Source organism: Thermobia domestica, chromosome 13, assembly GCF_964235325.1.
Source record: "Thermobia domestica chromosome 13, izTheDome1.hap1.1, whole genome shotgun sequence".
Classification (NCBI taxonomy): Eukaryota; Metazoa; Arthropoda; class Insecta; order Zygentoma; family Lepismatidae; genus Thermobia; species Thermobia domestica.
In genome coordinates this window covers 196,853,412-196,880,242 of record NC_137466.1, presented here as the reverse complement: position 1 = coordinate 196,880,242, position 26,831 = coordinate 196,853,412, and the positions used below count along the sequence as shown (strand labels likewise).

At 36.6% G+C, this 26,831-nt stretch overlaps 1 protein-coding gene and 1 non-coding gene across 2 annotated transcripts in view; both read right to left on the bottom strand.

Annotated features, from left to right (window-relative positions):
• Positions 1-26,831, bottom strand: part of alpha-Man-IIb (alpha-Mannosidase class II b) — a 629,055-nt gene that overhangs the window by 85,132 nt on the left and 517,092 nt on the right. The window contains exon 3 of the mRNA XM_081737196.1: positions 26,210-26,382. Within this exon, the coding sequence (XP_081593322.1) occupies positions 26,210-26,382 (173 nt within the window). The remainder of the gene's footprint in view (positions 1-26,209; positions 26,383-26,831) is intronic.
• TRNAR-CCG (transfer RNA arginine (anticodon CCG)) lies at positions 7,926-7,997 on the bottom strand. Its single transcript has one exon. It is a non-coding gene; the product is annotated as a tRNA-Arg (tRNA).

The window sequence follows — 26,831 nt, the reverse complement described above, 5'->3', positions numbered from 1 at the left end:
CTTTTATTCACTCTTTCTCACAAACCAAAAGAATTTCTCCAATTCATCTGGGAAATTTTGTAAAATTGGTTCGGCGACACAGCAGTTAATCAGGGCTTTGTGTTGGACAAACATTGTGTGTGTAGCTCTTCCTAGGGTTCTCCAGTTTCCTCCCACTTTTTCATTCCAATATCATCCTTTGCCTCCGTGCATAATCGTGAGGCGTTATACTCAAAAGACCACTTTCATTATTCAGAACACGAACATTGTAAATACCAAAAAAATTTACACCAGTAATAAGGCAAATGAGCCAGATATAAAAGAAATTGAAAATTTCACGTTTTTCGAAAGGTTTTATTTCGTGAAAGTGTTTCTTTTTCTAAATATCATGTCCAATCACACGTTGATAGTTTCCGATAGACGTAAAAATTACAATGCCGTTTACAGCAATATGATATCTGAAACCATTCTGGAGATACCGAAAATGGATGTAGAGATTGCTTTAGTGTTTAAAATGACATCTTTGTGGAATATTTTTTTTTCTTTTTGTTTTTAATATTTATATCCTTTGCTTCCATAACATTCAGCAACATTTTCTGGTAGTTGTGAATACAACAAATTCTCAGAATTACGTAATTTTAAATAGGCTGCAAACTTTACACATGTTTATCATATATCTCCGGAACGGTCTGAGGTATCAAACAGGAACGTAGCCAGGATTTCGTGAAGGGAAGGGGGGCCGTGACATGAAATAGGCCTACTGTGGCCATCACACCAAGGGTTCGATCATTCAAAACTATTTCACTGGGACATATATTGGTTTGTTTAGCCAGGATTTCGTAACGAGGGGTGGGGGGTGGAGGGAGGGTGACATGAAATTCTGAAGGCTCAGGAGCTCGATCAATTTAAACTACTATAAACATATCTCGGTTTGTAAGAACAATAAAATGAGGATATGTTGGTAAGTATCTTTATAACAAACAGAAGAAATCTCGAGTAAAATAATAATTAAAAAAAAATTGAAAAAGATTTTACATGCATTTACGTTCTTTCTTTCTTCATTCAAATATAACAATTTTCCTTTCATTATGACCTCAACTATTATAAAAAAAGTACATACTCAATAATGTCTTGTAAAATATTTTACAATATCTGCGTTCCTTTCTCTGTTGAATCAAATGTTAACAGAACTTTCTTTCCACGTAAATTTCTGTTTTTATTATTCCGTCAACTACTGTCTGTTACAAATGACAGGTTAAAGGAGCAGTAGAAAATTGTTTTCGAAATAACATGTTTGATACTGCAAGGATGCAAAGACGAAAAATTATGATAAAAATGTCCACACTCTTACACAACGGCACTATGCTTTCGGAAGCTTGAAATCTCCCTGACTAGTAGCAGAAATTTTGAGAATTCCGTAACTTTTCTAGAAAGTTCAAATTCCCTGACTCTTCAAGTTTATCTCGCTCAACTCGCTACCATGTATTGCAAGTAATACAAATCTCCTCATAAAAAAGAGTAACCAAAAGCTTCCTGTAGTTTTTTTTTTAATTTTTAACGTTGATCCTTCTTTTTCTCATTTAATTTTTGTGTCATCCTTAATTTTTTTCATTTCTGGTCTCAAAGGGGGGGGGGTCCGGACTCCCCCTTGGGTATGTACCTGTATCAAATTGCTGTATACCGCAATATGATCTTTACATCTGTCGATGGACAAGAAACTTATCTCAAGTACAGTAAAACATGTCAACTTGGATATCTCTTTAAGTTGGTCACTTGCTTGTCTTGGCCTGGTTCGTCTTGAACCTGCATTTTCCCATGAGACATTCGTTACTTATTACTCTACAAGTTGGCCACCTGTCAATCTTGGAACTTGGCCGCATTGAAGCAATGCTTATTCTATGATGATAATGATAAATTAACCTGCGTATCTTGACCACGTAAAATACTGTTTTTTTTTTTTTTTTTTAATTTTTCTTATCCCTTTAATGGGCAAGCATTGATAGCATTAGCAATAAAATATTTAGTTTATTTTTATGATTAAACTACGTCTTCTTGATTATAATTTCTTAAATTTTAAAGATTTTTGAACTTTGGTTACAAAATACAGGGTGTTTATTTCAAAGCAACATTGCCATAAAATAGGTCTTATGTGTATCTACTGAGCAGCATTGTTCTATTATGATAAAAAAATATTATAAGAATACTCTTAGTAATTACCAACAGTTTCGTTGAAATATTTTCCTACAGAGCAAGAAACTACAAATAAAAAAAAAATAAAAAAAGAACTTTCGCGGAACGTAGGACATAAAGCTTTTACAATACTAAATTTGACGGCCCGCTGTTGACTAAGATTAGAAGTATCTAAAGAAGCGACCCGCAAATCATGTATATGAATATTGTATGAAAGCAATAATACCAATTAAATAATCACTGAAGTTATAATTCGTGCGGATAACGCAATAGAATGCGATGTTGCTTGAGAGCAACAGGGCTCAATAAAGAGTTATTCCCATATTGGAGGCAGATGTTCTCTATTGGGAACGAAGAAGCATGGATTCCCACGATCTGTTCTTGGAGGTTTCATGTAGTTCGGATTCCACGTTAATTAGTAGGTCCACATCTCATATACCCTTGCTACTGAACGGGACGTTAAACTCAGAATCAACTCAACTCAACTCTTGGAGGTCAATGGCCAGAACACTACCCTGATAAAAGGGTGGTGAAGGAAGATGCGAATAAGAATAATCGCGTACATGAATTCGTGAAATGGTTGTACGTATTTGTTAACCCTGTGTGTTTAGGTAAAATCATTAGCTATATCGGCTTCTTTCATCAGTGGAGAGCTTTAGTAATTCCGAACTGTAATATCAAGGTTAAAGCTTAACATCTCTATTGTGATCTATTGGCACCTGACGGCTTGTCAAAAGGTAGCGGAGGTTTTGAGAAATGAATTCCCTTAATATTTTCTCAAAACATCTTTTGCTCCGAGGGAAACAATTGTAGCTCACTAACGAAAGGTAGACGATATTATACAAGAAATATAAAATTAAAATGTGCAAATGTGCCGAAAATTTTACGATCAAGTAATACTAGAAGTCCTATTCTAAAAATACACCAATCACACTTATTTGCTGTAAGTTGACCACCTGCCTAAGTTGGTCACTTTTCAATGGAATTGATGGTGGACAACACACACAGGTTTCACTATACTTAAAAAAAAATAAATAAAACCTTCTGAAAAAAAGTCAAATGAAGTGAAGTGTGACCAACAGTCATAGGTGCCATTTTATGTAAATATGGAGCCCAATCATCCTCCTCATCGTAGGTTTCCTGTCACGTGCCGAAAACTGAGAATTTGCCATGCGCCACTGTCCTCAGTCAACCTCTTTCTCTTGACAATTTTCTGTTTAAATTCCGTCTATCATTTTCTCCCCTCCCTCTTTTTGCTTCTACCTGTATTTTCAGCAAAAATGTACAGAGCAGAAAAGCTCATGCGTTTTCTTAGTATTGTCCTCTTAGGGTCTTCTTCCGTAAAGAACATTCTAGTCCAATGATCTACCGAAGCTAATGGGTGAACAGAAAATCAAGATTAGGATGGCCAGCTCCATATCGGATAGTAACATTTAAAATGGGCAGACCGTTTAAGAAATATGTGCAAGTTTTAGATGCTAAGAAACATATATGTAAAGGAGACTTCTGGTCAGACCAAGAAAAGACAAGAGCACAATGCACGAGTATAAAGTACAACTGTCATGCCAGTGGATAGTTACTGATCTGAATGGCGGACATTTCTTTTCTGCGACAATGACCTTTCCTTTCAGGCATGTTAAGACATGAAGTTAGTTTCTAGTATACTGTTTTGACAATATTTTTGCAAGACAATTGGAGAGAAGTAGCAGAGCTGTAGCTAGCCCCGGGCGCTGATAGCAAGAGGGCGCCGAAAGAGCAAGAAGAAAAAGTGTTTCGACGCGCCCCCGCGAAAACGAATTGCGCCCTCCTAAATATATATTCTTGTTGGTTTGCAAAGAAATAGATTTGTTAAAAATTTTCTTGCTCGCTCCGCTCGCAACCCAAACGTTTCAGTAAGTCACAAAGTTTTACTTATTACTCTAAAAACTTATTACATATGATTTTTTTTAAATGATGATGTAATATACAAGGTGCCAAGTAATTACTTATAGTCTATGCAGGAGCATTTTCAAAATCAAGAACTGTCAAAGTCTGAAATGCATGTTCGACATTTTGATGGTGATGAGATTGCTCAATCACTCATGCTTTTCTACCCAATCCGATTAATCACGACCGTGAGAATGAAGGCTTTGAGAAATTCGCAAAGAAGGCTCCTTCGGGATTTCTGTTACATTTCACAAAATATTTTTACCATAAAAGAATTTAAATTAAAATGCTATTTGCGTGGTCGCATACAGAATACAATTACAAAAGGTTACAATTATTATTGGAAATTAATGCTGTCACCAATTTCGAGCATTTTAAAAGCACATTGTTTCTAATGTATTGAAATTTCATTTCTTATCGATAGTATAAAACGTTGTAAATAGTTGTAAATTTCCATACCTCTTCTCCAAGTGGATTTTTATACAACGTAAAGTAGTTTTGTAAAGTTTAACAAAAGTCCAAAATAAGCCTCTTGAAAACAGCTGTTATTTGTAAAATAATACATAATGATCGTTTTTGGTTGTTGCAATGGTCTGCCCAAGCAGCTTGATAAAAATTCAGAGTTGCATAACAACAAAAACGGTTTATGTTATAAGAGTTTTAAAAAAATGAAAAAATTGGTAAGGTGAGTGTAGGGGGCGCCTAATTCTACTTCGTCTCAGGAGCCGAAATCTCTAGCTGCGGCTTCGAGAAGTAGAGGTATTTCTGTAAACGTGATTGTAGAACAACACAACCGATTTTGCTAAGTGAGGAATTGATAAAACCTCCGACAGTAAACAATATTCAGCTCACATGATTTAAACCGTCAAAAAAAAAAAAAAAAAAAAGTTTCCACAAGACAACCATTTTATGCACGTGTTCTCAGCGTTTTTATTATCTTTTTTTTTTTTTTTTTTTTTTTTTTTACTGAAATATGTCAGCATAATAGGAGACATTTAAACGCGAAAAAAATTAGCCACAATTAATGGAATTTAACGCAGAAGCTGCAACATTTTGCGGGTCACCTACTAGCTAGTTTACCCGTTGAGGTAAAAAGTTTGCACGTTTAATGTATTTTTAGCAAAACCACTGTTATGTATACACTTTTTCTTTTTTCCTGTTTCCTTTTTTCAAGGCCTATTTTCTGTGCTGCTTTCCAACCCACCATGTCCCAGTTACTTCAGTAAATATTAATGGTCGGAAAGTTTTGCCATTAAATTAAGTACCCATGATTAGGTTGAATCAAGAATACCTGCAATGCTGCAGCTAAAGCCATTACGGGATATACTTTACCTGTTTACATTATCTTAAAGAGGAACTTGTTAACGGCAAATATTAATTTTACACAAGAAAATGTTGGTAACATAATAAATATATAATGTTTTTGCGTTGTCGGCAATTGACTTTTCTTATGTATACATAGTAAAATAATTGGGCTTTAAATTACGTATCTTCTGTTCAGAATGTACAAATGGATATTCAATAAATTAAACAATATACGAGGTGTGTTCAAAAAGTATTGAACTTTTGGTTGGCAAAAATATATTTATTGATTTCGAAATCCGAAACACTAATTCTCCTTCAAAGTAGGCTCCTTGGTAATACACACACTTTTCCCAGCGCTCCCGCCATTGTTAGAAACACTTCTGGAACACAGTTTTTGGAATGGTGAGCAACCATGCCGTTCCATTCCGCGCGATGTCTTCTCTTGACTCAAATCGAGTCATTTTTAGTGGCATTTTCAGCTTAAGAAATAGCCAGAAGTCATACGGAGCCAAGTCGGGTGAGTAGAGAGCCTGACGACACACAGGAATGTTGTGTTTGGCAATGAAAGCTTGAATGAAATTTCGCGGACACTCTCCTCATGCCCAAATTATCGTTCAAACTTGAATGTACCAATTCGATTGATTGGTTTCCGCTTAGATATCGACAAGCTTTTGGCAAAATTTGATGCAACATCGCTGCTCAAGTTTTTCTGTCATTTTACAAAAAAAAATATTGAAATCCGACGACCGCTTACTACACGTCTTCACTCTTTGGCCGACAACAAGCAACTGACGCTTTTTGTGGGCGGGAAAAAATTTACAACTGCGCATGAGTGTCCCCTCTACATCTACACTCAAGAAAGTCTCTCGCATTTCATTGGTTTACGCGGGAAAAAATCAGGTTCGATACTTTTCGAACACACTTCGTATTACGGGATGTTTTAGATCCACGATGAGAACCTTTCTTAACCTGGAGAACACGTATATAAGACAGGTACAGTCATCAGCAAAAATGATTGCTTGGACTGGCATGAGAAAAAAATTGTATATATATCACTTTATATGCACCTAGGTATTGTTTTCTCAATACCTTCCGAACTGGTATAGCTTTCGGCAATGTACAGAGAATTATGTAGTTTGTATGTCAAAGAAAACTGAACGGAAATTCTTTGACACGTCATAAAGTTATTAACAAAGGTTGATATTAACTACTGATGCGTTTTGAGTTGAGACAATTTTCACCACCAAGGCCATATGAGACATTAACCCATACTTTAACGTGAAATCCGTGGGACCTAGTGTGGAAACCGGGTCTTATACGCCAAAGAAATGTTTATTAAAGATTGTGTAGGGCGTATAAACATACTTTTGCTGGTGATTGTGCAAACAGTCTGCACCATAGACAAGTAAACAACAATAGCAACAACAAAAAAAACACGTGACGTCACGTAACTTACTATCACTTGTCATATTTACAACAAAAGAAGAACACAAAGCGCGTTTTTTTAAGCCGAAGTTTTAGTGAAAGGGTAAAAAAATCTTTAAAATGTTTTTCACATTCGCTATGAAGGAGGTGAGACAAAATTTGTTTGGGATCAGTCGAGCCCTTTGAAAGAAGATGAAAAAAGACTAAAACACCTTCCCGGAGAATGGAGCGTCGCTTGCTAACAGTCGCTTTGCTCCAATAACGTAAGCCTCAGTACGTGACCATTTATAACGGACGTAGTAAGGATCCTCCTAACATCCACATCCCAGTACTTATGTATTTCCCCACTACATTTTAAATGGCAGGATAAGCAAATAGCACATTTGCGTGCAGTTAATGACTGTAAAGTTTAACTGTATAGTTAGGGTGCTAACGAACTATACAGTCAAACTTTAAGAAGTGACTCCTTACATCGAAATAAAAGAAAAATTTTAATATGAACCTGGAGGAAAAGTCCATATTTTCGAAATTAATCTTCAACACGCCCTATTTTGAATTCGAGAAACCGTGAAGTGGCACTTCATATCAGTGTAAAGAAGTCGTACGTACGCAATCCAAAAATGCATGTGCAGTTCCCATATATGCACTTAACAGAATTCTAAAATACGCTCTGCTTTCAAAGTCGTTTCAAATTAATAGAAACATATACGTTCCAAGACGAGATCGCATCCTGCACTCTTATCTGTAGGCAATCCTAGTTCATTGCCTGTGTTAAAATATAAGGATTAAACGCCAAATCCACAGAAGCACGTCTACTGTAACCAAGGGACACGAGTTGTCCATAACAATGTTTATCGAAAAAAAAAAAAACGGTTGGACGCAAGAAGAGAAACAAACGGGTGAACTTAGAAAGTTTCAGAACACTAAACTTGAGAATAATTACAGGTCACCGACTATGCCGGTCACGGTTATGCCGGTTAGGCTAAAGGAGACGGTGATGATGAGAAATGAATGAAATGGTGGAATGAAGAAAGTGGGAGGAAAAGGGAGAACCCCGGGAAAACCCACGAGCACGGTGTTTGTCCACCACAAAGTCCACACGGCACGAGCTGGGATCGAACCAGCGACCCTAAACACCGGAGGTGAACGCTCTACCACTGAGCCACCGCGCCCCCATGTCCGATTTAGATTGAATATGGAAGAGTATACTATGGAACCTCCTACGTTCAATTTTGTAATTATTTTTAGTCAAAACACATTATTTTCTTTGGTAATTTCTGTTTGAAATATCACTTGTTATAATGTATCAATGTTTTGCCCTCTCTGAAGAATTCTTCCAAACGCATTTAGCATGTTCTGGAAATAATAATAATAATAAAAGTGTCGTCTAGCCTGAGGTAAATATATCTTTCGGTAGATCAAGAAGAAGAAGCAAGGAGATAATATAATGTCAAATCTTAGAGAGATGTGTAATAACAATCGGAAGTACATTGGCTTGGCAAAAGTATAGAATCGTAGTTTAATTTCAGCGGCGATGAACCCTCAGATTACTTAAGCCATAAAGTCGACTAATATTGACAATCCAAAATACTGTAGACGTGTTTATTTACAAAAGACTACCTATGGAAATGATTAAAAAGACAGCCTTAACTTCAGAGTTGATGAGAAAGATAGTCGCTAGCTTTGGAAATGATGTGAAAGAAATCTTTAATTTAGAAACAATGGGGAAGACAAGCTTTGGCTTTGGAAATGGCCAGAAAGACAATCTCTGGCTTTGGAAATGACCAGAAAGACAATCTCTGGCTTTGGAAATGATGACCAAAACATTTTTTTGCTTTGGAAATGATGAGAAAAATACTCTTTACCATTGGAAATGATGAGAAAGAAATCTTTAGTTTAGAAATAACGAGGAAGACAAGCTTTAGCTTTGGAAATGACCAGAAAGACAATCTCTGGATTTGGAAATGATGACCAAGACAATTTTTTGCTTTGAAAATGATGAGAAAGATAATCTTTACTATTAGAAATGATAGGAAAGACTATCTTTAGCTTTGAAAGTTATGAGCAGAACAATCTTTGCCTTTGGAAATTATGAAAAAGACAGTCTTTGGGAATGATTAAAAAAAAGCTAATTTTTCGCTGTGGAAACAATGAGAAAGACCATCTTTAAAACACTGATTTTGTCGAAGCTCCCTAGCTATTCCGACTACAGTTGAGTAAAAAGCTTGTAAGCTTCTCTTAGCTAGCTAAACAGGATCTAAGAGTGAACGCTATAAAAGTGTTTTCCAGAGACAGAAAAAATCGCGCATGGTCGAACAATTTTTTGTGATTGTGTGTGTGTGTGTGTGTGTGTGTGTGTGTGTGTGTGTGTGTTTGTGTATGTGCAAGCATCATCTCGTGTTCCCCAGGGATGCCGTGATCTTTTTCGCCACTTTATCCAATCTTCCGGTCTGGACGGTGGCGCTCCCTGGAGAGCTTTGACTACAAGCCAGGAAAGTGCGTCCCACAAGAGGGTACGCACTCCAAAGACATCTGATTGGCACATGTCGTTTGCTCTTTACGTCCATTCGTCCCTCCATTTAGTCTACCTGCTGATGTCATCAAGAAAAGAGAAAAGAAAGCACACAAAATTTGCTTTTCTATCGTTCATTCTCCTTCGATTTTCTTTATTCGGTTGTTTTATTTTTTTCTTTCTTTTGTGCTTCACGTTTCTTTTGTCTTTGCTTGTCCCTGATGTGTGTCGTAAAAGCCAACAAAATGTGTGAACTACGCAAGATTTCGCTCGTCATACCGAAAGAATATGGCTCATAGAAAACTTTCAAAATTATCGTCTACAGGAATAGCGTTTTTCAATGTTTTTTTACGAAGGGGAAGGATTTTGTTTGCCAATTTCATAAACAGAAAGGAAAAGACCAATTGGAAGAACGAAATGAAGATCAGATAGAAAAATCATAAAACGCTGAAATGAAATAAAACATATCTGTCGTGTCCTTGGTTTTTACTAGTGTTGACAAAATGTAAAAATGTTTCTCTCAAACAATAATTTAAAGGCATGGTTAGTAAAAGGATAACTTTTTATTTGTTAGTTTCTGGAGCGCTGAATAAAGAATTTATGGAGAATTCAGTATTAAATAGAGCAGAAACTTGGATATTACGAAAGCAAAAAATAAAAAAAAACTAATTTCAAAATGTGGTTATGGAGAAGAATGGAAATTAAATTTCTACATCTACGACTGAATAATTATGAAAGGAATTGAAGGAATATTATTTAGGAGGAAGTGGTAGAACTTCGAAAAAGACAATAAACACGATGTTGTCCAACATAAAGTCACAAGGTTTGGAATCGAACCGTGAAACCCTCGCGGTGGGGTACTGACTGCCACGGGTGCTGACTGCCACAGCCAATTATTGGTGCTGATTGCCACGAGCCTGAGAGAAAGTTGCTAGTGCTAGACGTAACATTACCGGACGCCAAGAAGCATGAAAGAAACGTGATGAACCTTAGGATCGTGTTGTTCAAACCAACTCCTAACAAAGGTAAACAGGTCTCTGTATGTACACTCATGTCCAAAATTATTGTCGCATGACTATACATATGTTGTTCTAGTAATATAATTTGATAACGAATTCGCTCGGTATTTCTTATAATGTTAGTATGTGTATAATCGGCAAAGACAAGTACGTGATAAATTTCATGTCAAAAGACCAGTAAATAAGAACAATGAAAGGAAAATAAAATTTTCTTGTCCATTTAGTTACATTTTATTTTACTCATTATGATTTTCGTATTTATAATTCTTTTCATATGATATTTACCACAAACATACATTTCCTGATTATACACATAGTATCAGTATTAAAAGTACTCTGCAAAATCATTATCAAATTATATTCTTACAAGAAGACAGTTATAGATATGCGACAATAATTTTGGACATGAATGTACTTTCAGTTTTGTCAGGGAGCGGTGCGTACAAAATTGGTACGATTTATGTGTTCTCACTTGAACTCCCTATGTCAGCATGAACTGTGTACTGCTGCGCAAATTGTTTCGACCAGCTCTTGAAAGTTCCATCAAAAATGCACTGCTGGCTGTACCTCACAAGGGAAGTTCAGGAGAAAGCACTCGCCTGCAGAGAAACTAAGCATGCCATTTGAAGCCCCAATTCATGCTGATTACAACAAGCTAATAAAATTCCTGTACGGTTGAGAACGGTTCGAGATATTCAACTTAGAAGTTTATATGAGAAAATGAGGATATGCGCATTACATTAAGTAATGAGGAGTAATGAGAAAATGAGGATATGTGTTAAATACAACATGATTAGTAACGAATATTGACATACGAATTGAAAGCTATTGGAAGTAGTAGAAAAAAAGTTTGCAATAACTAACGGGTTTGTTAGATACAATTAGTCATTACATTGTTCACAATAATCATAGGTTAGAGATGAAAATTGACAACTGTTGTTCTTCTGTTTTATGAAAAAATGACGCAGGCAAAAGACTCTCTTACACCACGAACATTTTATATGTGCAATTGCGTTGCATCAGTCAAGGGAACAATTCGCAGAACCAAAGCAAAAAGAAAATTCGACAAGTGATTCAAAAGTTATAGGCTTATAATTTGTTCGTAACTTGCCTTGTAGAACGCAAACTGAAACAATCCAATGTATCGCGGTGATCAGAACTGATTTATATGGACACGAACTTTATTTGATTGTTTCGTTGGTACATTATAACGTCCGGATGAAGAAGTTTCATACTATGTACAAATCTCCTGCCATAATCTTTGATTGATCGGAATCAAAACACATCAAATGGTTGCACAAATCGTCGTGAAATTCTCTTATAACTTCTTAACCATTATGTCTTTGCCATCCGTCATGGACCCCAGTGATCAAGCAATAGCAAGTTCAAAGCATCAGGCTTCGCCATGGGAGAGAACACTTAACGCGTTGAAACGTGCATCCACTCATTTTCTCATATAAACTTCTAAGCTGAATATCTCGAACAGTTCTCAACGTACAGGAGTTTTATTACCTGTTGTAATCAGCATGAATTGGTCCTTCAAATGACATGCTTATTTCTTTGCAGGCTTTTAATAATCATAAATTTAGTATGAGAGATTAATTCCTCTCTTTCCAAATACAGTTTCTCTCAGGCTCGTGGCAGTCAGCACCTTTAAATTTGAAATCAGCGACAGTCGTGGCAATCAGCACCAATAATTGGCCGTGGCAGTCAGCACCCGTGGCAATCAGCACCTATCCACCCTCGCACTGCCCGTGAGACCCCAACCACTGATTCATCGTGCCCTTATGGAGAAGAATGAAAAACAACTTAGTCGAGCTGAAAACCAAAGGAATATTAACTTTTTGTCCTCCAAGTAACAATACTTTGTTACTTTCGTTTAAGACAGATGCCTCCAGGCAGGACTGGGTCTACCATATGTGCAACACGTGCATTTGCACGGGGAGGCAACATCTGTCATAACTATATTATTTAAAATAAATACTTTTTGTTGGAAACAGACTTCATGATGATGATAGTTAAATTTACCAAACTGACCTTCTCTTTGAATACTACATTCATAGATCAGGTTCAGGTTGCATTCGTTTAAAGTCAAAGTGCTGAAGCAAAGCCAAATAAAAGCATGAATTACTTGATTGTTGTCAAATACAAGAACTCAATTCTCGAACAGCAGCGAACATCTGTTCCATTTAGTTAGTTATCACAGTTTTGATATGAAAACTAGTCTTGGCTTTGTCACAAACAAGTTCCTTATCATTGAAGGTGGAAACAAGTTTTTTTTTTAAATTTTTTTTTAACAGATGTAGAAGAAAATCAAGAAATAAAGATAAAAGAACTAGTTGCACTGGAATTGCTTGAAACTCGATACTGAATTCAATAAAAATGATTACCATCTTTCCACCACAGGTTTATTTGCCTTATCTTTCACTAACATAATATATTATTATTTAAAGAAAAAACAAACACGAGATTGTATTTGTAGTCTTTCGGCCTTTCTGAGTGCGAGTGTTCTTTCTCTCTTCGTTGTTCATGATGTGGCAGCATACTTAAAATCGTGGCTTTTAAAATTTGTTCTTCTGTAGCAAATGATGCCATTGCACGGGGTGGTAAATTACCTAGGGCCGGCCCTGTCCCCAAGTAACAATATTGTTGTGCCGTCTGAACTCTGAGCCAAAGGACAAGGAATTTTATTCATCGATTGGTCTTCTCCATCTATGAGAGCCCAGCTACGATATACGGAAGGTTATTCTTCCTCAACAACGAAGCGGCTGGTCATTTACCATGGAGTTCATTATCGCTTCAAGCAACATCGCCAGTGACGTCAATCACAAACGAACTGTCTCTACTACTGCTTTTGTTCGGTTAAGCTTACTCCAATTAACTTGTTACAAATTTAAGAAAAAAATCACAAATGGTAATGTATAGCAATTAACCTTATAGTTATCTCCCGGGAGGCCAGCAATTATCTTCCGAAATTAACAAATACCATCATTTCCTTCATTACAACTTCTTTATTTCTTCATTGATCACGCCACGATGATTCAGCCTGTTCTCTTTTACTTTTTGGTCATTGATTTCATTTATGTCCATTTTAATCGCCCGCCATTGACTTGAGTGTGAAATCCTGCTACATGGAAGTGTTTTGCCCTCAATGTACGCAATATCTGGCAGCTTTTGATTTCCATAGGAAGTAGTGAGGACAAATTTTGACCTGTCAAGTTTGAGATTCTACTTGTGACATTTTAGCCACACCCGACGATTTCCTATCTGATCACCCGACGATTTCCTATCTGATGTCACGCTCGAGTAGGTAACAAAGCTTTTGGAGTTAGTCTTTCGGAATTTATTCTGGGTACGAATTTCCGACCAGTTAACATCGTGTTGTGCGTATTTGATAGCCCATAATTCTGACCTTAGTTTTTTTTTTAGAACATTTCTACAGACAGGACAATGTAGCGAGATACATCCATGCATACTAATTGCATACTTCTATTGTACACTCATGTCCAAAATGATTGTCGCATATCTATAGCTGTCTTCTTGTAAGAATATAATTTGATAATGATTTTGCAGGGGACTTTTAATACTGATACTATGTGTATAATCGGGAAATGTATATTTGTGGTAAACTTCATAGGAAAAGAATTATAAATACGAAAATTAGAATGAGTAAAACAAAATGTTGCTAAATGGACCAGAAAAAAATATTTTCGTTTTATTGTTCTTATTTATTGCTCTCTTGACATGAAATTTGCCACATACATATATTTGCCGATTATACACATACTAACGTTATAAGAAATAACGGGCGAATTCGTTATCAAATTATATTCCTACAATAACATATTTATAGACATGCCACGATAATTTTGGACATGAGTGTACCTATTTAATTTTTACCCATATAGGTGGTACCTAATTGTTATCAATACTTGGAAATGTTTCGGTTCATTCTACAAGTATAATTCTCATTTATCTCCCATTTTTTGATGTTTATCAGGTTGGTATAAGTTAAAGCAGAATAGAAGAAAATGTAAACCGCAGAATTAGCAGCTGTTGGAGGAAATAGAGACGCGGCAGGAGTATTGTATAACCGTTGGGTACCAATGCGCCTTAAAGGAAAAGTTCACAAAACAGGTGAAAACTGTCATACTATACGGAGTGGAATACAAACTAAACCCAACTTTCTTACAAGGCTATCTATAATCTTTATTATAAATAACCTAGAAATGTTACAGTTTCGGAAGTATATCACTTCCTTCTTCAGACTACTACTCCAACTGAAATCATAAATAATATATGTTTGTGACAATTTGTTGTTTTAAAATTGTCACAACAATGGACATATATATTGAATTTTAATGAAAAGTGATTCCTGATTGGTAGAGACAACAAGTGGTGTAATATTATTTATGATTTCAGTTGGAGTTGTAGTCTGATGAAGGAAGTGACATGCTTCCGAAACTGTAACATTTCTAGTTAATTTATAATAAAGATTATAGACAGCCTTGTAAGAAAGTTGGGTTTAGTATGTGTTTAAGATGGACACAAGGCCTTTTTATCATAATAGGAGTAGAATACTGAACTACGAAGAAAGAGAAACAAAAGTTGCATGTTGCTGAGATGAAGATGCTGCTGTGGATGTTTGTGGAGTGACGCGGAAGAACAAAATTAAGAATGAAGTGATCGGGAGAATAATAAAGGTGTAAAGGTGAGACCAGGAGTAGAAAAACTGCAAGAAATTATACTGTGAGATGTTTTGGACACGTAAGAAGAAGACCTTTTGAATACATATCTCACCGAGTGGATGCTATAGAACTAAAGTGAGAAACGAGCACGAGGCCAGGAGAAGAAGAAGTAGGGAGATTGTGTTAAGAGTCTTCATCCCGGCGAAATTAAAATACCGCTAATTTTACAGTAATTATGTGATATCTTCAAATAGATAAAAGATAATCGAAATGTGGAACAAGAGCGCCCTAGACAATATTATTTTACATAAGAAACCGTTATCACGACTCACTTATCTGCTTTCGATTTCGAGCCATTTTGAAAATCGGCATTTATTTTCGCGTTTCTAAACAGCTGAAAACGGAAAGCCACTAGCTGACTTGCGATAACGGTACGTCACGCAAAATAATATTGTCTAGGGCGCTCTTGTTCCATATTTCAATTATCTTTTATCTATTTGAAGATATCACATAATTACTGTAAAATTAGCGGTATTTTAATTTCGCCGGGATGAAGACTCTTAAGAACGATATGGTGCAGTGTGGTGTCACAGTGGATAAGATACACAAGATAGAAACAGGTGGAGGATAGCAATCCAAAAAGCCGACCCTAGATAAGTACGGGAAAAAAAGCTTAGAAGAAAAAGAAGACTTGTACGGATTTTGGAAATCCGCAAGTACATGCATAATAAATGATGATGCATATTAGCAACTTGGCTACGAAGGGGCATATAACATCCCTATTAAACACGTAACTAGAAACAGCGTTTGTATTCAATCCAATGAAATGTCTAACTATACATTTTCAGATCTTTTTCGTGAATAGGTAATAGCGCTCTGGATACATATATAATACTAGTTTAGTTCTAGTTTCACGTGACAGTACACGTTGATATATTATATAGAAGAGATTTTCCTTTAAAGCTGAAATTCACGTTGATGGGGATTAAAAATAAAAAAAGAAGAGCTTCTAAAACTCTTTTCATTAGTTTTCTTAATCATATGAAAAACCAGAAATTCAATAAAGAAAATACTGCTTAGTCAAGAACTTCCCCTTAAGTTTTCTTCTGATGAAAGATTAAAAGCGCTACCACATCAATTAATCTAGCCAAAAATTGTCAGCATAAAAAAGGGAGAAGAAGAAGGAAGAGCTGGTTTCATGTTAAGTCATGTGGTACACGAGACGAGAGGAAACCTTCTGACGAGAGCAAAATAGATTTCCTGACGTCAACATCATCTAATTCTGCCTCAGATTTCCGTACCTCTTTCGCTAACCATCCTTCAGACGTTTGAAAAATTGACCAGTTTTAGCCAATTGCTAAGAAATATATCAGACAGCGTCTATCCATTTCACGTGAAAGTTTTATGACCAACGCGAAATCAGTTCCGATACCTATTTTCTTTCTTTCTCTCTTTTCAAGACAAAATGGCCGACATTTGAGCAGTGTTTCCATCTAAATACAACAGACTACTAAACTATGAAAAAAATCTCGTATTAAAATGAGGAGTATTTTTTTTAAACGATGTACCTAACTTTTAACGCCTTCTTAGAAACGCGATTTTGTCAAGGACAGCATTCATCTATCAAACTCTTTTGTCAAAGACTGAAAATTGTAAGTTTCGACCCTTATCTTAGACCTGCCTTTTCACATTTGTATGATAATTTATCAATGGACAATACAATAAGTTTAGATCAATATATTTAAAAATAACAACTTACGAGGAGAGCTGAAAAGCTCATGGCTTTGTTTCCTTTACATTAAAGTAGACAAATAACGTTATTGACATATAAAAGCCTTATATCTTAATACGTAACTGTGTTAAAATCAATTGAATTCTAGCTGTAGAACATCTGTCATTTCAAATAGAAAGTGAGATGGAAGACGCACGAGGAAGTTTTACGTCGTCGAAGCTGAGGACCGTTATGAAGTTCTTAAGGCTCCAGGGAGAGTCTGCAAAGAAAATTCACATATGTAGATGTGCCAAACATTAAGGGAGAAATGTCCTTCATATAGCTATGTAAAAAACCTGGATATCACGTTTTAAGACTGTCATTTCACGGAGGAAGATGAGCCACGCAGCGGACGCCCGTCAACCTCAAAAGACCAGCAAACATGCGATGTTGTCCATGCGCTGATTATTCAGGATCGTCGAATATCTGCCGAAAGGATTGCCCAAACACTGGACATCTTGAAGCAGCGACTTTGCTATATTATTACAACAGTCCTAAATATATGCAAGCTTTCAGCGAAATGGGTGCCGAAACTTGAAAGAGTACGGATGAAAAGAAAGAACGAATCAAAGCATCAAAAGCCATCTTGGCCTATTTTAAAAGACAAATAACATTTTGGCTAGACTAGTGATAGAAAATGAAACCTGGCCCCATATTTATGATCCCGAAAACAAGGAACAGTTAAAGGAATCATAGTAGTTCCCCCGCCCCCAAAAAAGTTCCGTAACCAGAAATTGGTCAGAAAAGTCCTGGCGTCCGTTTTCTGGGACAAAGACGGCATTATAATGGTAGATTGCCTACCGATTGTCGCCTCTATCACCGGTCTAATCTTCCAGACGAGCTGACAGAGGCAATTAATAAGAAACGCCGTGGAAAGCTCACAAAAGGGATCATGAAGTTGCACGATAATGCACGGTAATAATATTTTTGCTGTCAAATTGGCCATCCTGGGATTTCAATTGGTCCACCACCCACTTTATTACCCAGACCTGGCCTCTTCTGATTACTTTCTATTTCCCAATCTGAAAATGACCTGAAGGGTCGCCGTTTTGAGAACATTTCTGACGTCACTCAGGCTTCTGAGAGCTGGTTTGAGGGACATTTTTTTCTTTTGCATGGGCTAGAAAAGCTTCAACAACTCTCTCAAAAGTGCATTGATCTCGATAGGAAATACGTTGAATAAATAGGTAATCTCGGATCTTTGACACTTGTTGTCCTTGGCAAAGCTACACTGAGAAAAAATGTATATGACATACGTAAAATAGTATGTTACATTTGTAAATCCTGTAGTTTTTGGACTTAACGTAGAACAAACGTATAACTGAAAACGCATGTTTTATAAGTGTTCCATCTATACGTACTTTCCGTATGAAACAATATAGGCAGTCAGGATCTCACATACAAATGGACGTATATAACATATAGCTGACGAAGGTAACATGAGTTACGTCAAGGACTAGGTTTACCAAACACGAGTGAACGGCATCGTAACATTACTGCGCAGAAGTTATAACACCCATCTCTCGTGTAATATTGACCAACATATGGGTGGAATCGGAATATTGCCTGGATATCCTCCGGGCAACGAAAGGATCACACGTACAAATGTATTAATTGTGTACACAAAAACTTGAATATGTTACATGCAATTCACGATACAAAGTATTTATTTATGTGACATATTTTATGCCTTATGAATGTATATAATCGGGGAAAGAATTCCGGGACCCCTGATATAACACTTCAGTACTATTGTGTACAGTGGCGTATTTAGGATTTTGTTTCCGGAGGGGGCTATGCACAACACGTGAATAAGCGCTTAAATTTTTCCTTTTGGGCCGAAAAATTTTAATGAAGTTTTGCATGTTACCAATTTATTTCGGGGGGGGGGGGGGGGGTTGAGTCCGATAGCCTCCTTAAAGAAGCCACTGTTAGTTATATTAGTTAGGTATGTATTATAATGGTTTAGAGGAGATACAGAACCATCTAATTCTGCATAATGATACAAATCGTAAACTTACTTTACGTCGTAATCGCATGTCTAATAAATATGGTAGTTGTCCCTAAAGTAAAGTACTAGTATCTTACTTTAGAAACGTAATTGAAATGCATATTTTACTTTTTTAAACGTAATTTCGCGAGGAAGTTGTGTGTTGTCTATTCTAGGATGACCTCTTTGGTGAAGACAGTCAAGGAGAACAGTGAGTATTATATGTTTCGTGCAACAGCTGGAGTCACGTTGACTGTTCAGAAGGTAAGGAGATTGTAATTTTGGAGCTTAAGAGGGTGGACATCAGCAGTTATTGTGTACTTAAGGTTGGTGTAAAGGGACAAGTTTTGCCCAAAGATGTCACTATAATCTTCGTATCTCTCTCATGTATTTTTTACCTTTCACGAAAATTCACGATTTCTGTTACAAATTTCAACCTACAGGCTTCGAATTTTTACAGAAGGAACTTCATAATCTATAGAAGGCAACAATCCGTGCCGATTTCTTATCTAGAATTTTGTTCATTGATGAAATGGCTTGATTGTTGAAATGGATATCCAAACCTTTAACAATGGAACTGTTTCAAAAATGAAGAAAATTCTTAATAAAAAAATTGGCACGGACATGTTATGAAGTTCCTTCTCTAAAAATTTGAAGTCTCTAGGTTGAAATTTGTAAGAGAAATTGCAAATTTTCGTGAAAGGTAAAAAAAAAAAAAAACATGATAGAGATAGGAAGACTGTAGTGACATCTATCGGCAAAACTTGTCCCTTTAAACCAACCTTAATCGACAGCAATCGAGTGGAAACGGATCAGACACTCTTTGTTGTAGTGGTCTTCTACACACACACAAAAAAAAAAAAAAAAAAAGAAAGAAAGAAAGAAAATTAACGACTACATAGGAAAAAATGATTATGGTGAGTCTTAAGACACAAATTTTGCAATTAGTTTAATGGTGAAAGAAGTTATTCATTTCATTACCACCAGATAAAAAAAGAAAAGCAACTGATGACAAACAATTTACTTTTCTGTTCTGTGGTAGCCTCTTTAATGAATATCTTCTAGGAGAACGTGGATACAGTGTATTTTGTACAATGGTTGGTATCACGTTGACTATCAAAGTGTCGAGAAAAAGAACGTACATTTGTGACTTTTTTGTGACTAATAATTCAAACATTTAATGTATCAGATATTCAAAGCTGTAAACGAAACAAAAAGAACAACTGCTCGCCAATCATTGCAGTACTCTCTTACACGGTTTCTAGGCAACCAAGGTCACTGACCGCGTAACACATTCATATTTCCTTGTAATTTGTGTAAAAATTTTCCTAACGTTCTGTCAACTTCGGGTAGTCCAAGGGCACATATTTTAACTGGGTTATTCAATGTCATCACATCGTCTTGAAGCACGATTGGTTGTGTTTTAGTTCACATTGCTACTAAAGCCTGTGACAAACATCTTGGCATTTCAGCTAAACAAATAAACCGCAAGCTCTGGCACAACGTTGCCAAGTGGTAAAGGGGTGTGGCTATGCCCAAGCAGACAAACTACAGCGCGATCAGGTGGCAGGGGATAGACGTGGATGTGTACAAAATAAACGTGGCAATACCGCTGGCCTCTCATTTGCTAGCAGCATTTAAAGGGAAATTGGAGCGCCGCCTTCAAATGCCAAGATGCTTGTCACGCCGTTTAGTTCCTCAACTCTGTTGGGTTAACGTGGAATGGAATTTTTAAATTGCCATAATTAAGAAACCATTCTGTATTAAAATACAAGTTTATGATAACATCTGACTAGTTAAGACTTCAAATATAAAATAGCTTACACCCAAAAGAGAAAAAGAGGAAAATATTCTTTCTTGTCTGCAAGTCTTTGTCACGCAGCCTAAACTTAAAATAATTAAGTTGTCACGGAATGTAAAAGTAGTTGGATTTGTTATATAGGTCGTTGACTATAACTCGCGCTGTCAGTTTAACGCTCTACATGTAACGTATTCCACTGCATTTTAAATGTGTTGTATCCATGGTAACATTACACTCTTATGATGGTGATGATGATGACAACGATGACGATAAAAATATCAAGAAAGCACTGCAGGCAAAGCGGGTATGAGGCAAGAGACGAACGGTAAAACTCCATGCGCTAGTTTTATTTTTTATTCTTTTATTAGAGGCAAGAGAACCTACAAATGAAACCTTGTTAACTTCCAGATTGGTCAAACACATCTTGATTCTATCCCTCTACGTATATCTCGTGCTTCTTTTTTCATATATCCTATATAAAGCCCCCATCCACCGTACAACTCAGACTTGTTTCCGTTCTGTTCTCTCTCTCTCTTTCTCTCTCCTTCTTTTCCTCACTCGACCTAATTTACCCCCATGTACGCTTGGTTCAGAGGCTGCTGCGAGTGTGTGTAGCTGCGGCACACTGTCAAAACAACGTTCCGTGTTAGTAGTAATAACGTTCTCCGAAATCAGGTTTCTCGCCAACACACGCCACTCAACGATTATTTCCGGCTTTCCCCCTGCCCCCTTTACCTCCACCTCTTGTACCCTAATTCCACCCTCGTCGATTCCAAAACCCTATTTCTTGCTTTTCTTATTAACCCCAATTCACATCTAGCAGCCTACGAGATTTTCTTGGTCTACACTCGTTTATATATATATATATATATATATATATATATATATATATATATATATATATATATATATATATATATATATATATATATATATATATATATATAACATGTGTGTGTATGTGTGTCACTAGCATTTTGATGTACAGTGGTCCAACGAAACATCATGTAAAGGAATTGGATTCAGAAAGCAATGTCTGTTTATTTTATTTTATTTTATTTTCAAATAGACATGTTATTCTCCTTTTAACACAACGACTACCAGACTACAAAAAAAAAATCCTCGGGCAAAGCTGTTTCATTATAAAAATATATTAAGAACTTCTAGAATAAAATTATATTTCTATTTCAGTGAAATAATTGTTATTTTCTATTGTTATATCTCCCTCTTAGGTATCTGAGTAACGGTTTCTTGATCCCTGTAAAAGGAAGAAACCCCTGCAGGATAAGGGACTGGCATCACACTCAAATTGTGACTTAACACAAACCATTGGATCCAGGATGAGATATGAGAATATCACGACGTGTGCACAGTACTTCTACGCAAAAGGTGAAAGCCAGTGAACGTATAGAGCAGCGTTTCCCAACCATTTTCAACTTGCGGCACACTATGGGTGTAACTTGAATTCTCGCGGCACACTCAGAAATTATTATTTATAAATATAAAATAGCGTGGTATTTTGTATGTGTGTGTGTGTGTGTGTGATTATTATTGATCTCCTTCTCACAGAAAAGAAAGCTCGATCACTGGTTTTCCCCCGTGGTAAATCATTATGCTTATTATCATTCTAATTTAGAAATAGAAAACAATTGCAATGAAATGTTGGACCCAGGTCTTTAAAAATACTCTTTCTTTTTCGCAAACTGTATCCAACCTTTCGCTATGAAGGGAGATCACTAAATAACGAACGAACAAACAAATCTTTTACTTTTAAAACACAAATGTAGGTGATTTATATGCATGTTGCTTTGTTGAAAGAATTGAATGATATTTTAACATTTCAAGTTACGAAATAGTCTGCAACAATGAAGAAGCAATAATGGTCATAACAATGAAAAATACTTTTTTCAACATTTAAAAATGTACAGAAAAGTAACACGGTATGAAACTTACAATTGTAGATTCATAGTGGAGGTTCCTAGTAATGGGAAATACAAATATAAATGTTTCCCTATGTCTTGCAATTTCATTGCTATTGAAGTAGTAATTTTGTTTCGATTTCCTCGCGGCACACCAGCGGCCCATTCACGGCACACCGGTTGGGAAACGCTGGTATACAGGCAGGCAGGGCCGGGATTGAAGAAACTCCCTCGGGCAGGAGCTCCCGAGAGGGTCCCCTCGGGGTCTCCACTTTAGCCTCCTAGATTTGATGACCCTAACAATGTTTGTGAACAGTACAAATTATGTAGTTCCCCATTATGAAGTTTCCGCCATTCCCCATTCCTGTTCCTCTTGGGTCCAAATATTCGTCTCAGGATTTTATTCTCAAACACTTTCTGTCTATGTTCCTCCCTCAGAGTAAGCGACCATGTTTCGCAACCATACACAACAACAAGCATAATTATATATATATATATATATATATATATATATATACAGTGGCGGATCCAAGGGAGGGGCTATAGCCCCCCCCCTTGACGCTCAGGTATACACTGGATAAAATGGGCTTCAATCCTGCTTTACACTGGATAAAACGGCAAAATATGGTTTAGCCCCTCCCTTGATCATATCCTGGATCCGCCCCTGTATATATATATATATATAAAGCTTCAAATTCCTTGACAGAATTCGTGGTGATGACAAAAGATTTTGATCTGAATAATAACACGAATTCCAAGAAATGTGGTCATGATTCGTTTCACATGTGCTTTTCCTGTCTTGTTACTTTATTTGTCGGACCGCGTTTTGTACGTTTATCGAGACAAACATATTGTTAGTACTTCCAAAATATGCGAATTTTATAAACCAAGGATGTTATAAATAGAGGATGTGCCCATATGTACCTTCATCCTATTAAATCGGTGAAGTCAAAAAGCAACCGAGCATCGGCACGTCTGATTGGTCACTCTCGTTTCTACCATCGTCTGATTGGCTACTTTCGTTTCCGCCATGATTATTGGCTCAAAACATTGCGATCCTATTGGGCGAAGTGGTCACAGTAGGGGTAGCGAAACTGTGACGTATGGCTTCGAGATTTTGTTGTAAGGGCAGATCCTCTATTTTATAAGATCCTTGCTTATTACCCTTTTTCCGAAGAAACAAAAGAAGAACAACAAAGGAGTTTCAAATAGGCATAAACGATGGGTAAAAAATTGGATATACAGTACGTAAAGAGATTGTATTAGATTAAAAGCTTTATATCTCTGTATATCACGTCGCGGCGGAAAGGGTGGTGCTCTGGAAGGAACGAAAATGCGGAACAGAAAATGAAGGTCTTATTATTACATTCCTCACTTTTTTCTTTCTTTCTTCCTTTTTTTTCTCGAGAACAATGGAGAAGGGTGATATTTTCAAATTGTCGACTTAAATGACTAAATGCAAATGCCTTTAAGAGGTTAAATTTTCCTTTTTAAAAGAAATGAAAAACTGTCGATTTGTACTGTGCATATAAGTTATGAGAAATTGGATAAGAATGAAGAAATCCTTTCACGGTCGCCAAAATATATCCCAGCTTTTTTACTACGTAGTTTCTCTCCAATATTGAAACGCGTATTTCGGTCTTTTTATATTTTCTTTTATTCTCGTACATTTTCCTACTGTTTGTTTTTCCTCCATTTCACAGTTTTTTTTTTTTTTAATATTTCATCTCCCATCCACACAATTCCTTGCTCAATAATTCAGATTTGGAGAAAAGCTACAACTGCTCGGAAATAAACTGTATTATGGATTTGTAGATTTTTGTGTGTGTGTTCGTGCTTCTGTGTGTGCCAATCGGTTGTTTCCGGATGAAAGAGTCATACGGATCTACTTTTTCAGGATTTTCGTAACAAAACGCACAATTTCATATTTTATCTTCTCTCTCTTTCGCTATATATATATATATATATATATATATATATATATATATATATATATATATATATATATATATATTCACACATAAGTGGATTAAGTTTAAATTTCTCAATGTGTGCTCTTACATGGCATAATTTTTAAGTTTTCCTATTCGAGTCTTTAGTTTATTTAGAGATCCCGCGTGGATAAACGGTTAGTGTACACGCATTTGGCGTGGAAAACCTACGTTCGATTCCCGGCGGGAGCTCATGTGGTTCGGATTCCACGTTAAGGTGTAGGTCCACGTCTCATATAGCCTCGCTGCTGAAAGGGACGCTAAACTTTAAAAAATCAAATGGGTCGCGGTGGCTCAGTGGTAGAGCGTTCACGTCTGGGTGCGTGGAGTCCTTGGTTTGATCTCAGCTCGCACCAAGTGAACTTTGTGGTAGACAAACATCATGTGCGTGGGTTTTCTCGTGGTTCTCCCGTTTCCTCCCACTTTATTCATGCCATCATTCCATTCATTTCTCATCATCACCGTCTCCTTTAGCCTAACCGGCATAACCGTGGGACGGAAAACGGAAAGATTTCATTTCATTTCTAACAGTATTCACAGGTCATTTTAGCAAATTGAGACGCTTTCATACACCAAAACCTGCAGTTAACTTTCTCGTCCTCACGTAGTAATTGCTTACTTTAATGTTGTCCATCAACTGAGGCCTCTTTTGCGTTTTCACTCTTTTGCACTACCACTGTACTGTCTATCACTACCTCATTATACAGTTCCTTCTCAGCCAATGTTCTAATCACTTTCTCTTCCTCTTTTCAATTACATCTAAAAATTGTTGTTTTCTTTCCTACTATTCCTAACATTTTTCTCAGTCGTTGATCCTAGCTAATTTTCACAATACTTTTTTTTATTTTTTTCAGTTACAACTAAAGTATAATACGGCGAGTGATCAAAAAGTAAGATTGTAAACCCTGCAGTGATACGTGTATATATTATTTCATACAACCAATATTCCCAACAGACAGTACATACATTAGGTTATTTTTCGACACAGTCTGCATATCGGTTAAGATACTTGTCGTATAGTGGGATGAGTTTGAATATTCCTTACTGGTAATTGCATGTTCCGCCACATTGTGACGAAGTATTTCACCTCCTAGTGTGAAGCGAATCGACGGCCTCTCAGGTGCTCCTTCAAGTGCAAGAACAGGTGAAAGTCGCTTGGAGCAAGGTCTAGACTATAGGGAGCGTGGTCGATCATGTCCCAGAGAAACTGCTTCAACAGCATGGTGCGCGTTGTCGTAAAGGAAGATAACGCCCTCGGTGAGAAGTCCTGGCCGTAAACCTCTAGCAGCTGCCGGTGAATTTCAGCTGCGGTTACACGTTGTTCCGTCCACAGAGAGCGGACTTTTTCGCGAGACCAGTTTTCCAAACAAGTCGCCATTTGTGTTTATCTACAACTAGCGCCGATGGTGGCGGATGGCTGAAACTATGCACAGTTGCCAACTCCACGTAGTAAAATTACTGCACATTCCTTATTCCTCTATAACAGACGAAATCTCAGAAATATCGCCCTTGTGACCTTAGTTTCCGAACCTCCCTCGTAATAGTAACAATAATAATGTATCGAGTTATAACCTTCTGCTTCACCTTGCGTCCATTTATGCCACGATCGGTTTCTTTTCACGCCACCAAAAAAATATAAAAAGGTATTCGCGCGTTGTAAGGAAAAGCGAATAAAAAAGTTGGTTTTACTCACCTATCCCACCACTGAGCGAGGTATGATATTTCCGTCCAAATGAATGTCATATTCTCGAATTGCTGCATCTTCTCCACCATGTTGTTGAGGATGTGTTTCGTCATGTAGTAGAAGTAGCTCTCGAAGGTCTTCAGCCAGCCAGGATCATTGTGGGAATGAGGTATGACAATCACCTGAAATTAAGGAAAAAAGTGCATTCTTGAAATCAAGAAAATGTCATTATTCTAGAATTAAGAAAAAAAAAGTTGAGAATGCTCCAAGAGCGTTGCCAGAATGAACTTAAAAAGAATTCATTTTTCTTATTAACTGCTACAGGCTTTATACCAATTGTTCTATGTACTTTATTATTATACTCATTCAACAATTCTTGTAATATATCTATCCATTTATAATTCTCTTGAGTACTAAATTTTTCTACATGTTTTGTTTAAGAGTTCTGTTAAAACGTTCTACCATATGTTGTTTTACGAAGACATATGCTCAAAATGGAGGGCTCAAAATTGAAAAATTCGCAAAATATCATCTCTCTATGACTTACGGTTCAAGAGATATACGGCTCCTTAAATCTCCCAAAATCCAAACTTTTTGGTTAATATCTGGGGAACCACCGGTTACTATTTGG